The sequence below is a fragment of the Lithobates pipiens genome, unplaced genomic scaffold, assembly GCF_037356315.1.
Source record: "Lithobates pipiens isolate NorthernLeopardFrog02 unplaced genomic scaffold, aLitPip1_a1.2 Scaffold_8, whole genome shotgun sequence".
Taxonomy (NCBI): Eukaryota; Metazoa; Chordata; class Amphibia; order Anura; family Ranidae; genus Lithobates; species Lithobates pipiens.
Genome location: NW_027507903.1, coordinates 498,902,347 through 498,917,925, shown reverse-complemented (window position 1 = coordinate 498,917,925; position 15,579 = coordinate 498,902,347). Strand labels below are relative to the sequence as shown.

General features: G+C 42.8%; 1 protein-coding gene across 8 annotated transcripts in view; it reads left to right on the top strand.

The window, feature by feature from the left end:
• Positions 1-9,962, top strand: part of CNOT4 (CCR4-NOT transcription complex subunit 4) — a 179,390-nt gene extending 169,428 nt beyond the window's left edge. For all 8 annotated transcript variants that reach the window (XM_077469200.1, XM_077469198.1, XM_077469199.1 and 5 more), the window contains one exon: positions 8,208-9,962. In XM_077469200.1, the coding sequence (XP_077325326.1) occupies positions 8,208-8,512 (305 nt within the window). In that variant the 3' untranslated portion in view covers positions 8,513-9,962. The remainder of the gene's footprint in view (positions 1-8,207) is intronic.
• The last annotated feature ends 5,617 nt before the right edge of the window (positions 9,963-15,579 follow it).

The window sequence follows — 15,579 nt, the reverse complement described above, 5'->3', positions numbered from 1 at the left end:
CAAATAGCATCAAAAGAAAGCTCTATTTGTGGGAAAAAAATTCAAATTTTGTTTGGGTACAGCATTGCAATTACTAGTTAAAACGACGCAGTGCCAAATTGTAAAAAGTGCTCTGGTCAGGAAGGGAGTAAAACCTTCCGGGGCTGAAGTGGTTAAGAACGACTTCTTTTAGAGTCTGGATGCTGGATGGAGAGTGATGCTCAACCTATCTCTTTAGCATTCCCCATAGGTGTTCGATTGGGTTCAGATCAGGAGACCTACTTAGCCGCTTAATCACTTTCACCTTGTTTTTCTTCAGAAATGCAACAGTGGCCTTAGATGTGTGTTTTGGATCATTGTCATGTTGTAAAAGTGCCCGACAACAAAAGGCACAGAGTGATGGTAGCACCTTTTTCAATATAGAGCAATACAGCTGTGAATTCATGATGCCATCAATGACATGCAGCTCCCCGACACTAGCAGCACTCATGCAGCCCCACAGAAGGGCACTGCTACTACTATGTTTCACCGTAGGCACCGTGCAGTTTTCTTTCTATTACTCACCTTTGCAACGCCATACGTTTTTTTTTTTTGTTTTTTTTAAAGCCACATTTCATCTTGGTCTCATTACTCCTCCAGAGTACAGAGTCCCAGTAGGCTTCTTTTTCAGCAAATTCTAGCGGGCTTTAGCAGAAGATTCCTTTCGTGGATGACACTTATGCATGCCATTTCTCTGGAGTGTACGATGTATTGTGTCACGGGAAACAATCACCCCAGTTTGGCTTTTTACTACTTTAGGTAACTGCAGTGAACTTGAATGGTGATTTTCTTTAACTCTTATCAGAAGACGCTCTTGTCTAGATGTTAACTTCCATGGATGGCCTGGATGTCTCTGTGAAATGGTTGTAGTTCCATCTTTGTTACATTTTTGTACCATTTTTACTACAGTATTCTGCTAAGTATAGCTTTGATCTTCCTGTAGATCTTGTGACATTTCTCTTCCTTGTGGTGCCATTGCTGACAGCAGGAAATCAGAAGGGGTTGTTAAGTAATGTCTTTTTATAATCAACTGTCTGCTGGACACATCTTTAATGAATAATTAGACTTGCTTGTAGTTGAATTCTTGGTAATTAAAATTTTATTATCTAAAATTTAGCTTTGCTCCTAAGACTTTCATTGGGGTGTATTCATTTTTGCACTATGGTCTTGAATGAATTTGTTAGTAAAAATGCTTTTTTGTGTGTGTAAATTAACAAATCTTGATTGCAGTCAATGGCCTGTATTTGTGGGAGTATTTTGTAGTATAGTGTCCCATAGAAAATGTTTATTCTGAAAGGAAAGTAAAGCTTTTCTGACAAATCCGTTGGGGTGTACTCATTTATACAGAGCACTGTATATTTATTTGAAACGAGCAGTCCATGTTGAGGTCATGTGCACTGCTCTATAGACACTACAAATCCACAAATCCCATACTTCCTAGTCTACAGGGTGGCTACATTCTACATGGGTCCACATAGCTACCTTCTAACAAAGTCTGATCACAGTAGCAAAATACATTTGGAAGAGGCTTAGAGTAATAGAATATGATTCATACTGAATGGATTTGTTTTCAGCCAGGCTTTAGTGTCCCTTTAAATCTCCACCATAAACTTGGTGGAGAGTTAGCATTTTGAGATGGGCTGACCCTTTGAGTGCATCTTTTATTTAGAAATGTAGATACCCCCACCCCAAACATGGGTTAATATTATTCAGAATTGATATAGTGATAACAGTTAGGGAGGCAGTGCAGTTACAATAACATACAAGAGGGTATTAAGAGGGCCTAAGAGCTTACAATCAAATAGGGTGGTACACAAGGTAATAACTGTGGGGAATGTGCTGATGAAAGAGTTAAAACTTCATTTAGTTGTAGGTTGGGTAGGCTTCCCTGAAGAGATGTGTTTTTAGGAACCACCTAAAGGTGGTCAGAGTGGGAGATAGCTGGACAGATTGAGGTAGAACGTTCTAAAGAATGGGAGAGGTGAAGTCCTGGAGATGAGCATGGAAGGAGACGAGCAGAGAGGATGGTTTGGGTCAAGCTTGCTGATGTAGCTTGGGGAAGAGTTGTGAATGGCTTTGTATGATAGTATGTTTGATTTAATTTGCTGGGCAATTGGAAGCCAGTTGGGGGATTGGCAGACACTGAGTGTTTGGTAAGGTAAAAGAGTCTGGCAGGAGCATTCTTTGTAGACTGAACAGGGGATAGCCTATGGAGAGGTAGGCATGAGAAGGGAGGTTCAATTGTCTAGGTGAGAGAATGAGTAGCTTGATAGTGTCATTAGTTAAAAAGAGGCAGATTTTAGAGATGTTACGGAGGTGGAGTCTTCAAGCTTCAGCACCAAATCCAGCGACTGGGCTTCAGCCTTAAATCCAGCTATTGGATTTGGGGCTGAAAGGACAGGTCATAGTCTAAGATTACACCTATTACCCTGGTGTAGGGAGAGGGGACTGATAGTTGTATGCTTGATCTTGATGGAAAAGTCCAGGAGGAAGGTACGAGCTTGGGGGGAGGAATGTTATCAGCTCGTTTTTTGTAAGATTTTGTTTCCAGCAAAGTGTACTCTTTATTTTTTTTTGATGTGAGAATGCAGTTATCAATGGGGATGGCTGCAACGTTTGGTCAATAAATACTACAGCATACCACGATATGTCTTCATTATACATTAGAGGGCACAGGCAATGTTCATACACCTGGGGTTTTAGGTGCATACCTACATGTGACTGGACACTGGCAAGCTTTTGAGTACGTGCTCTCTTTGGATCACCTCCCACCTACTCCAATCAGTGAGTCCCCAGTTTTTTGATGGTGTCTGAAGGTGAAAATTGAACCATTCAGTTTCAGGTGACTGACCAGGTGATACATCACACTAGAGGTTGACCGATATGGGTTTTTCTCTGGCCGATGCTGATATTTAGAAATCATGGCAGCCGATATATGATGCCAATTTTTTTTTTTTTGGGCCGATATGTTAGGCCGATTCCCCCCCCCCCCCTTCATCTCATAAAATCTAACAGTTAAACACCTTTCACACTGGGGTGTTTTTCAGGCGCTTTTGGGCTAAAAAATAGCACCTGTAAAATGCCTGCAAAACAGCTCCCCTGCAGTCTGTGTGGAACCCCCGAGTGCTTTCACACTGAGGTGATGCGCTGGCAGGATGTTAAAGTCCTGCAAGCAGCATCTTTGGAGTGGTGTATACCGCTCCTGCCCATTGAAATGAATGGGCACCGCTGCCGAAGTGCCTGCAATGCGTTTTGGCAGCGGCGCATTTAACCCCTTCCTCCACCGCTAGCTGGATTATAAGTGCCCCGCTAGCAGCCGAATAGCGCCGCTAAAATGACGGTAAAGCAGCCTTAAATAAAATATATAATTTTTGGGGTTTTTACGTGATTTTCTAGCAGAAAATGCATGATTTTTATTTGTAAGCATCAAGTGTCAGAAAAGATTTAGTCTTTAAATGGTTAAACTGAGAACTCTACACAGGGAGTTGAATTCATTCAGAAGTGTAAAAATTTTATCTTTTTGCTCTTTTCTTGGCAGACTGCCCAGAGAGGGAACAAGTCTTCGCTGATGTCTTCAGGCAACTTGCATTGACTTCTATTACAGAAGTCATTTGCAAGTCACACTGAAGATATCATATGCCTTTTTTAACAGCACAATCGGCCGATGACGATTAATTAAAAAACGCCAAATATCGCCCGATATATCGGTCGACCGCTACATCACACCACTGGTAGCTCGTTTTAACGCCACTTTCACCTAGAGCCCTTATAAGGTTTCTTCTGCCCATTTCACCACATGAATTAGTTGCAGGAAGGTCTAAATCTGGCTTACCCTGCACTCAGGACATGCTTACCCTATCCTCCCACAATCTACTCTGAGTACCCCACAGGGGAATACCCTCACTTGGAGCTATGGCAGATACCAGGCAAAAGTGAGCCAATTCAAAATAGCAGGTAAGTGTTTGGGTCCCTTGCACCAGAGCAGGACCCAGTTTTAACATCAGTCCCAGCATTCAATTCTAACTCTATTTCAAGCAAGCAGACTAAAACAGAATTTTCTGTCACTTTTCCTTGTACAGATTATGGCCTTAATACAGCCATCTAGGGCTCAGAAATTCTCGTACTCCCGTTTATTAATCGGAACCAGATCCAAATACAGTATGCAGATCCTATATGTCTCTATATTAAAGAGGAAGCTTCCACAACATGCTTGCTAACATTGAACAGTTAATTGCCTCTGTCCACAAAAGCCTTCACGTTGTTCAACTTCTGATTGGCTGAGTTAGAAAGGCAGGCTGATGATGTCACCATTTCTGACTCTTCATTGATAGAATACAAAGCTTTCTATGAATGGCTGAGTGCCGCTTAGGCTGACAATAGCATCAGCTACATACAGAAAATCCAGTGGTTACACATGTTGGGGAAATAATTTGTTTGGGTCAGCTTGGCCTGCATGATCTTAAAGAGGAAGTAAAGGCAATCTTTAAAAAAAAAAAAAAAACACACCCTGTAAGGCAAAGGCACAATGAGCTAGTATGCATAGCATACTAGCTCATTATGAATAACTTACCTGAGAACGAAGCGGTCCCTCGTCTTCCTTTTCGCCGCAGCCATGTATCCCGGAGCGACTTCCAGGTCTCGCTGCTCCGACACTGTGATTCGTCACTCCCGCGCATGCGCACGGGAGCCTACACGTGCGGCATTTCGCTGCAATCTGTGGCCTGCCCAGTGCGCCTGCGCGCCGCTGTCTTTTTGTAAATATCTCCTAAACTGTATAGGTTTAGGAGATATTTCTTGGACCTACAGGTAAGCCTTAATCTAGGCTTACCTGTAGGTAAAAGTGGTTTGTAAGGGTTTACAACCACTTTAAATTGCAACTAAAGCTGGAAATTCGTTTTATTTTTTTACACTAAATTGGTAATCTATTTCTCACACGCAGCATGGGCATACTTTGAATTACACCTCAAAACACATTCTGCTACTCCTTTTGAGTATATCACTGTCTGGAATGTACTGAACATTGTATCTTGTGTATGACACAAATCAACCAGTTTTGTAGCATGAGCTGTAATGGTCACCTCTATACAAGTCGTCAGGGAAAAGAGTGGTAGCGGTGCCAGTTCTTTTAAGCCAAGCAAGTGTAGCCTGCTGGGTATAGGACTGCCCCCGGGAATGCTGTGTTCACTGGCTTGGTGTCTCACAGGAACATAGTCAACGGTATGTGCAGATGGGTCATAGGCAGAGACATGGTCAGCAAACAGGCAAAGGATCGGTCTTGGTATCGGGCAGAAACCTACTCAATAAATAGACCAGGGTTAGTGCAGGCAGAGACAACACTGCATTGGTGTAGCAGTGATTGGAGAAGCTAACTGGTGTGACGGTTCCTTGTAATAGCAATAAAAATTATTTCAAAAATTTAAAGAGACGGTGTAAAATTTGAATTTTTTTTTTATTTAAAGCACCCCATCCCACTGTGCTCATAAGCAAAGGCGAACTTGTGCATAGATCGTTGGTATGTAAATTGCGACTGCTCCACCACGAGACCTCCTGTTTAAATCTAAAGCAGTAACCTGTAAGGGCTTATAAAGCATCGCCTATGGATAATATAATGTACGTAGTTTTTCATCGTTCCACGGGCATGCGCATTTTAAAGCCTTATTTGTTGGGTATAAATTTACTCGGCGTGAGACCATCTTTTATATTTTAACAAACAATTGGGTATTGTGTTTTTGTGCAATAAAATTCATTAAAGTGTATTTTTTTCGGAAAAAACGCACAAATACGGTGTGACTTAACATGTTGCAACACCCACACTTTCATTCTCTAGGGCTTGAAAAAAGCATATAATGTTTGGGGGTTCGAAGTTATTTTCTAGAAAGAAAAAAATGCCCATTAACAAAATACAGATTTTTACATGTAGGCAGAAGTGTCGGAATAGTCCTGGGCTCCTTTATTAAAAACTTCAAAGTGCACTGACATTTTATATAAAAGGTACCGTTTATTACAAGCAGTAGAACAGAAACAAGCTCCTGTTTGGCCTGGTGTGAACGCAGTCAATTCAGTGGGGGTACATGTTTTTAACAACTCATGTTATATGAATATATTGCATGTGTCCTCTACTGTATTCCAAGATATGACATATACGAGTCAATTTTTTTTATTTTATTTTATTTTTTTGCTTCCAATCCTGGGGTACAGTTTGGAGAAGGCCCTTTTCTGTGTCAGCGTGACTGTGCTCCTGGGCACAAAAACAGTTCCACAATGTTGATTTGATCAGTTTAGTGTTGAGGAACTTGAGTGGGCCTACAGAGGCCTGACCTTTTGGGATGCGTTGAAATGCGGATTGAGAGCTAGGTCTTCTCATTCAACATACCACCTGACCTTACAAGTAAACATTTTGGTGAAGGAGCACAAGTTCCCACCAAGACACTCCAAAATCTTGTTTTGGAACAAGCTTGTATAGCTGTGATGGTCAAATGTCCACAACATTTCTACATTTACTGTAGGGATAGCTGCACTTCTTGAATAAAATAACTTGTTGCTGCTCTTTTGGCCCTAGTGATAATCACAGGGAAAATCATAGAAATAATTCAAACCTTTTCCAATTGTCGGAGGAATAGAAATAGAAGATTTTGGTTGTTTTGTGGGGACAACGGTTTCACTGTGCACTAGCTTAGGGGGAAATTCTCACATTCCATTGGGTCCGCTGAAGAAGAAATGAAAATTGAATAAGACCAACACAGCAAGAAAAAATATTTATTCTACACTTTAAAACTTAAAATGGTTCTAAAGGTTCAAGTTTTTTTACCGTAATGCATTAGGGATGCACCAATATTGGTGCCAATACCAACAATTTGCATGAGTATTGGTACTCGCCCAAATGCTCTCAAAACCTATACTTTGCAGTGCAATTTGCGTCAGGACAAAATGAATGGATGCAAATCGCACTGCAAAGAATTGCATGAGATGCGATTCCTGTCTAAATCGCATACATTTCCCCCACTGCTCGTGTGTGTGTGTGTGTGTGTGTGTGTGTGTGTGTGTGTGTGTGTGTGTGTGTAGAAAGTGACTAAAGCGCCGTCTAGTGGGCAGTTTAAATTTTTTTTTTAGCACTCACAGTACATAAAGCCTGTATGCACAGGCCGCTGGAGGTGCTCACAGGGCTGATGGAGATGTAGAGGTGGTCCTCCCCTAAACTGACATCACACCTGTCCTATATCCACGGGATCTCTGAACTTCTCCAGCCCTTTGAGCACCCCCAGCAGCCCTGATTTGGGGGCCCGGGACACCCATGTAGATTATTTTGCATGTGACCAGATGTACTGTGAGGTCTAACATTTTTTAAAATGCCCACTAGATGGTGCTTTCCCTTTTTTATACACACACACTTGCAGTGGGGGAAATCTCATGCAGTTTGGACATTAATCGCACTGCATTCCTCTTCAAAGCGCATGCAATTCTTAGCTGTGTGATTTGTGCCAATTTTTTCCTGTATTGATGAAAATCGTGCCACAAACAATGGGTACTTGTACTCGCCAATAAATGGTATCGGTACAAACCTACAGTCTGTCCATTACCATGGAAAACCTTCTATGTGCATCTCCAGCCCCCCCTATACTTACCTGTGCCCCATCTTGAGCCAGTGATGTGCATGAGAGCAGTGGCTCTCCGGAGGTCTGTCTTTCCTCCTTGCCTCACACAGCAGCCAGAGCCATTAGCTCCTGCCGCTGCCAATTACAGCCAGTGAGGAGGAGGCAGGGCCTAGCAGTGCACCGTGTGTGGCTTAGGAGCAAGCCTGCTTGAGTGCCCCAATAAGCAAGAGGTTTTGCTACTGGGGGCATTTGGCAGGGGAGAGAAGTCATGACCGCCGGTGGGGGGACTCAAAAAGAAAAGGATTGTGTCTGCTGTATGCAAAACCATTGCACAGAGCAGGTAACTACCATGTTTGTTTATTTAAAACAGACTTTTAGAAACACTTCAAAAACAAAAATAATAATAATTGTAATATTCTTTAAGCCAAGGGAACCACAGCCAGCGACCGTGCAGCTTTTGGGTGTGGTCAGATGAAGGTGTTAATGGTATCCAGGCTGCATTTAAAAAGGTGTAATGTAGACCTTCTAGCTCCTGAATTTTGTAGCATGAGCATTTTACTCATGTATTTACAATGTTGCTTTTTTTCTCTTTTCCAGGCATCCCGTCATCGACAGGAAACGGTTTAGAACCTCTGCAAGATGACAATCCACCACACTGGTTAAAGTCCCTGCAAGCTCTGACAGAGTTGGACGGCCCCAGTAGCAGTATACCTCCCCACCACCCTCATAACAACCTCTTCAGCACACAGATCCCTCTACACAGAGCAAATTGGAGCCCATACCCTCCCCCCACAAATCCTGCCAGTTTCCACTCCCCACCCCCAGGTTTTCAGACCGCCTTCAGACCCCCTACCAAAACACCTACAGATTTACTACAGAGCTCCACCTTGGACCGTCATTGAGGAAAAAAAAAATATATGGAACTGCTAGAATTTGGGATGTCCTTCCCTGCCTCAGCCACAGTTTTCAGTCAAAATAAACCCCTCAGTGTTTCCCTCACATATAATTTCTTCTCCTCTAACAGTTTCCAGAATTATCAAGAATCTTCATTTTGAGGGGATCACCAACCCCTTCTCTCTCCCAAAAAAGTTGCCATTTGAGAGTCTGTCATCGTTTTAAAGCTCGTTCTTGAAGGAGGCCAACATCAAAGAGCACCACAAGTTTCCAAAAAAATTTAGAGAGATGAAAATTCAAAAAGTTTTTGTTAAATCGCTTCAAAAGAGATCTGCTGCATGATATATATTTTTGTTTAAAAAGAAATAAATTTATTGTGATTTAACAGCTCTCAGATCTAGCTAGTGCAGGTAGCAGGAAAAAAAATAATCTTAAAATCTTTAGGGAATTAGTATTCTAACATGATCAGTAAGTAACTACGTGTTTTTGTTAATGGAGAGCACCATTCAAATGAAATGTCATTCAGGTTTTGTTGAAGTTTTTTGTCCTTTAAATAGTTTAAGGTCTGGCAAACAAAACCATTTCATTAATTTTCTTCAGGACCAAAGGGGCAGGTTTTTATCAACACTGATTTTCAGGCCCACTGGAATTGAAGGGGTTTAGATGCAATAAGTACGTAGAATCGTCTCTTACTTATTGACACATTTTTTTTTTTTTTTTTTTTTTTCCTCATTTGCCATTTGTTAGTGGTGCTTTTAATGTTCAGTACAGCTGGCTTTTTTTTAACTGGATATGATGCAGTTAAGCCATGAATTTTTTCAGCTGAATAAACAATCCACTGTTTCTTACAGTCAACCAATCTCTCTACCAGTACAGATGTGTTTTTTTTTATTTTTGGTAATTCAAGACCTCAAAAGGTGTTTTGTAAATGCTTTCTGCTGTTGAGCTGCACTCTGTAATTCTTCAGCCACGAAGATCCAAACCGTTTAATCATCATGAATAATCTGCCTTATCAGACCTGTGTTTCGTTTGCAAAATCGGGCAGTCTTTGCACTTACAGATATTTTGCTCTTTGCTCAAGTGGCACACGTGTCTAGGTATTGGAAAGAGACGGTTGCGTTTTTTATTTTATTAATGTGCTCTTTCTGCAGCAGATCAATCCGTTTTTGCTTTTTTCGAAATGTGACCAGTTGATGACAAACCCAACAGCTTTTTCATATCATTTTCAAAGTCACGTATGGGAGTTTGACCAGCCACCTGACCTAACTTAACTTCAGCATTTCTGGAAGTTACAGCAGTATTGAAGATTGGGAAGAGGAGAAGCATACAAGCGAGGGGGGAAAATAAGACAAATTAAAACATGGTTATAACCTGACGCTAAAACTAAACCAAGAAAATGTACCTCTGTCTACAGAATTAAAACTAAAATCTTAAATAAAACAGAAAACTTGATGATAACTTGTTTGTGGGCCTTGCTTTGTTTGTAGACATGGATTGTGGGTGTCCTCATTGGTAAGATGTGTGCCATTGCACTCCTACAAATGTAGGATGTCTTAGTGGATTGCATAATATTTTTCTCTAAACTGGAGATGCTCAAAGTTTAGCCAGTTGTCTAGCACCTGACCTTTTGATATGTGAAAACGCTTCTTGTAATTGTATCATTTATAATTGTGCTGGCATGTCACCCATCTGCTTTTTGTTTAAGCTGTACCTCCTGTTTGAGTGTCTGCTTTCTGGCACTTTTGTATAGGCTCCATGTTCTCTACCCACCCTTTCTGGACTATTCAGTATGGTAAAAAAAGACACTAATCTAGGCTGCGTTATACATGTCTGTGGCATCCATAGTGGTTAGTTATGTTTCAGCTGTACCTGCTATTTGAGCCTCTGCTTTCTAGGTATTTTATGTGCTCCATTTTATCTACCCACCCTTTTATTAAAGATTCAGCATTGTAATAAAGACACTGAGCTAGGCTACAGTATAAATTCATCATGGATTTTTGTCAGGATCGGTGGGGTTTTCCTTTATCATACATCATGGGACACAAAGCCTAAGTAATAACTTAATGGGTATATAGGTCCCTTCAGGTGATGGACATTGGTATACCCAATACAGGAAGTTCACTCCCCTATATAACCCCTCCTCCTTCCAGGAGTACCTCTGTTTTTTCCCCAGTGTCTAAGGTGTTGGTCACAAGTGAAGATGTGCTCTGAGGAGCTCCGATGGGGGGATCCATGCTGGATTTAAATAACCTCCACAGACCGGATCCATCCAAGCCACTGAGGCCAAAGTGGATGGTACCCAGGCCTTGCATAGAAGAACGAGGTTTTGCCTGTAACGCCTATTTGAGGGCTGGATCCCCGGACTCTTTTTGGTCATGTTACATTACCTAAAGTTGCTCCTGAGGGGGTGCTATACAAGTCCAAAGGAGTGGAGCCCCTATAATAGGGACCTGGTCTTTGAAGATTTACTACCGCAGCCCGCCATGATGGGTGAAGTTTGGATCTGTCTGTTACAGCAGTATCCTGCAGCGAGGAAAAGATAAGGGAAGAAGCCTAGGAACTGTAAAAAGTCCACCTATGCTGTTTTCTTCCATATGAAAAACACTGTATGCCTTAAAGTCTCCACTAGAGGGAGTAAAATTCATATATGTTGGTACGTTGCTTCTCAGCAGCTTTGTGTCCAGCTATAACAGCGTGTGTGTGTCCCAGCAGCCAAAGGGTGGGTTCTTTAATTGAACAAATGGAGTGTTCCTCTCCCCCCTGAGGGAACTAAGGGGCTGGGGGTACAGCAGCATTTTGTAAGCAACATATGGTCATGTATAATGGTTCCTGCAAAAAACGACATTGTCTTGCAAACCCTACCAGAAGCCGAACCTACTATTGCTGATAAAACACCTCTTCCACCGCCCCCCTCGGGTCTGGTGGCGGTCTCCCAATGGGCATTACATCAGCCTTTTATTTAAGTCATATTGCTCCCCCAGACCTTGTACGTAAGTCTGGCTGAAGTGCCAGACGGCGATTGCAGTCTACTCTTCATGGACATCAGGGCCCGCCAATTCCGTCCGCGTGCAGATTAGTTCATTTTTTTTTAAAAAGGAGGGGGGCGGATTGTTGGAAAGGGCGTGGCTTAAAGCAGGCGGCACTGTGTGCAGGACGTAGCATCCACTTGGGGCACACAGCGCACACACTGTGGGGCGGAAGACGCTGAGGAAGCCAATCAGGCTCAGACTTGGGGCTTTTAAAAACAGAAGCTCTCGTTATCAGAAGATCTCTATCAGAGCAACTGAAGAGAGGAAGTCTGACACACAAGGACACAGGAGCGCTGGGCCATGTAAGGGATGTATACAGGCATTTCCAGTACAGGAAGTCATTGTTACTCCGCACTAAAAGCTGATCTTTATGGTGGCATTGTTTTTTCTAGACTATTGCTCAGCAAGGAGTACATTTTCTTAAAGTGCCTCTGCTTTTGTGCTTGGCACTATGGCTTCCAGATTTACCACAAAGGTTCCAAAAATTCCACCCCCAATTCCACACTGTCATCCTCTCTGGAGATACGAGATATGGGCCAGGATGAGTCATTGGAACCAATTGGTGGTGCAACTGCTTCTCAAACACTTCAGCCCCTGTATAGGTTACTGAAGATGCATTTTCCTCTGCCCTGCAGGGCCTAGAAGGAAAATTAGAGGCTTTAATCGCATCCTCCATGCAAATGGATAGGAAGCATGCTATCCCCCTCCCCCACATCAAACCCTTTACCAAGGGAACAGTGGGTACAGGAAGAAGTCTTACCCTCAGGCAATCACGAGGGAAAACAAGGCAATTATTCCTCTGTGGAGGAAACAGTTGAACCTTTTTCAGCCTCACAATCTGAGAAATTGCTGGTACAAACTCTTACAGAGATGGTTCGTTCCACTTTCATGCTACCCCTAACAGAGTCAGCTGAAAGATTGGTTTCTTCCTTGGGTTCTTTAAAACCTTTACAGCCTATTCATGTGTTTCCAGTCAATGCATTACTAGAAAAGCTTATTTATGCTGAATGGGATCACCCGGATAAGCATTTTCTGCCTCCAAAGAGATTCTCAGTTCTCTATCCCATGGAGTAGAAATTCACCAAAAGATGGAATGTACCAGCAGTTGATGCTGCAATTTCCAGTGTGAATAAAAGTGTAACTTGTCCAGTAGACAATGCGCAAATGCTTAAAGATCCAACAGATAAAAAGTCGGAATTCCTGTTAAAACTTTTTTTTTTCCCTTGGCAGGGGCCATTACTCAGCCTGCAGTCACTGCAATAGCCATCTGTCAGTCCCTGCACAACAGGCCCGTGAATTGGCTGAACTACCAAAGGCATTATGTTTTGCCATAGACTCTATAAAAGACTATTCATCAGGCGTCCCGACTTGCACTTGTGCTAGTACACATGCGTAGGATCCTTTGGTTAAAAAAAATTGGTCAGCCGAAGCACCTTACAAAACGTTTGACTAGTTTCCCTTTTCATGGGGATTGACTATTTGGGGATGATTTGGATAAATACATCCAAACGATTTCTAGTGGGAAAAGTACTCTTGCCAGTCAAAAAGTATAAACATCATTCATTTAAACTAACTTTTTTTCTCCTGCGCCAGGGGCATCCGCCTTTAGGCAGTGGTGATGACCTCCTCCATCAGACTCTAGAGGAAAACCTTAGGGTCAGGCCCAGGTTTTATACCTGGGGTCGGAAATCTACAAAGAATACTAAATCGTCATTATGAAGAGGCGCCCCTCGCCGGAGCGGGGGGGGGGGCGACTTCTACAATACTCAGTCTGGCAAGAGGAAATTCAGGACAGATGGGTCATCTCCACGGTGTCTCTAAGATGCAAACTAGAATTTTGGAGTTTCTCAGAAGACGAGACTGTGGATTGAACGTTCCCAAAGATCCAGGGAAAAGACAATCTCTGTTTCAAGCATTAGACCGATTACTGGCTCAGTGGGTGGTCATGCAGATCCCCACAGAAGAGAGGTTTTTTTTTTTTTTCAAACCTTTTTACGGTACCGAAACCAAATGGAGATGTCAGACCCATTCTAGATCTAAAGAATCTAAATCGGTTCCTGAAAATCCGATCCTTTTGCGTGAAGTCGTTCAGGTCAGTAGTTTCTATCCTACAAAGAAGAGAACTTCTGGCGTCCATCGACATCAGGGTTGCATATCAGCATGTCTCTATTTCCCGCTCCCAAAGGTTTCTGCAATTTGAAGTAGAACGGCAGCATTTTCAGTTTGTAGCCTTACCCTTCGGGCTAGCTACAGCACCCCCGGTGTTCACAAAAGTGCTGGCCCCACCTCTAGCCAGGTTAAGGGCACAGGGCATAACCGTTTTGGTGTACCTAGACAATCTATTGCTAATGGACCAATTGGTGGCTCGCTTGGAGCAAAGTGTACGCATTACAACCAGTTACCTGGAAAGTCTGGGTTGGATTCTCAATCTAGAGAAGCCTTCCTTAAAACTGCTAAAAAAGCTGGAGTATTTGGGCCTGATCATAGACACAGCCCAGAAAAAGGTGTTCTTACCTTTGCCAAAAATCAACTCCATACGAGAGCTGGTGGGGATGGTCAGGTTGAAAGATTCCTCCATATGCATTTGCATGAGGTTGTTAGGAAAGATGGTGGCTTCGTTCGAAGCGGTTCCATTCAAGACTGTTGCAAAACCGTATCCTGTCTGCTTGGAACTAAAGGATCCAAGCTTTGGACTTGCCAATGCGGCTGTCCCCAAGGGTGTCCCAAAGCCTCAGTTGGTGGTTAGTAACCCAGAATCTGCTGAAAGGAAAATCCTTCAGACAAGTTATCTGGAAAGTGTTAACTACAGATGCCAGGCTTTCAGGCTGGGGGAGCATTACTAGAGACAACTGTCCAAGGACAGTGATCAAGAACTGAAAGAGCCTTGCTCTTCAACATCTTAGAGATTCGGACAAAGTGTCTGGCTCTGAAGGCCTGGACTTTCAGGTTAAGGGATTGTCCTGTCAGGATCCAATCCAACAATGCCACAACAGTGGCCTATATCAATCACCACGGGGGCACCAAGAGTCTTGCAGCGCAGACAGAGGTGAACCATATTCTAACTTTGGCAGAAAGGAATGTCCCATGGCTATCCGCAGTCTTCATTCCAAGAGTAGAGAATTGGCGGACTACTTAAGTTGCCAGCAGTTATTCCCGGGGGAATGGTCTCTTCACACTGACCTTTTTTGGGCTTTTTGCCAAAGATGGGGGGATTCTGGAATGTAGATCTTCTAGCATCCAGATTCAACATGAAGTTAGTCAACTTTGTGTCTAGGACCAGGGATCCACTCGCATGCGGAACAGATGCGTTGGTGACCCCATGGGATCAGTTCTCACTGATCTATGCATTCCTCCTATTCAGTTGCTGCCATGACTTCTTTGCAGGATCAAGCTGGAAAGAAAGCCGGTAATTCTGGTAGTACTAGCATGGCCCAGAAGGTCATGGTACTCAGAAATCGTAGAGATGGAAGTGCAGGATCCATGGCCCCTTCCACTACGGCCAGACCTGCTCTTACAGGGGGCTGATATTCCATCCTACTTTATGAACGCTAAATTTAACGGCTTGGCTATTGAAACCCACATTCTAAAGAAACGTGGGCTTTCCGGGTCGGTTATCTCCACCTTAATTAATGCAAGGAAGCCAAATTCCAGAACTCTTTATTAGAGTCTAGAGGGCTTATGTTTCTTGGTGTGAATCCAAGGGTTGGCAACCTCTAAGATATATCATAGGCAGAATTCTCGCCTTTTTTCAATTAGGAGTAGAGATGAAGTTGGCCTTGAGTACTAGTAAGGGCCAAATCTCAGCCTTGTCAATCTTATTTCAAAGACCGCTTGCTAAGCATTCTTTAGTCCAGGGTTTTATGCAAGGGGTAATACGGATTAATCCGCCAGTTAAATCACCTTTGAGCCCTTGGGACTTGAACTTAGTTTTGTCAGTGTTAGAAAAACAGCCATTTGAACCAATAGAGCATTATTCCCTTAGTCCTTCTGACAAGCAAGCTGGTGTTCTTGGTTGGTATATCTTCAGCAAGGAGGGTTTCAGAATT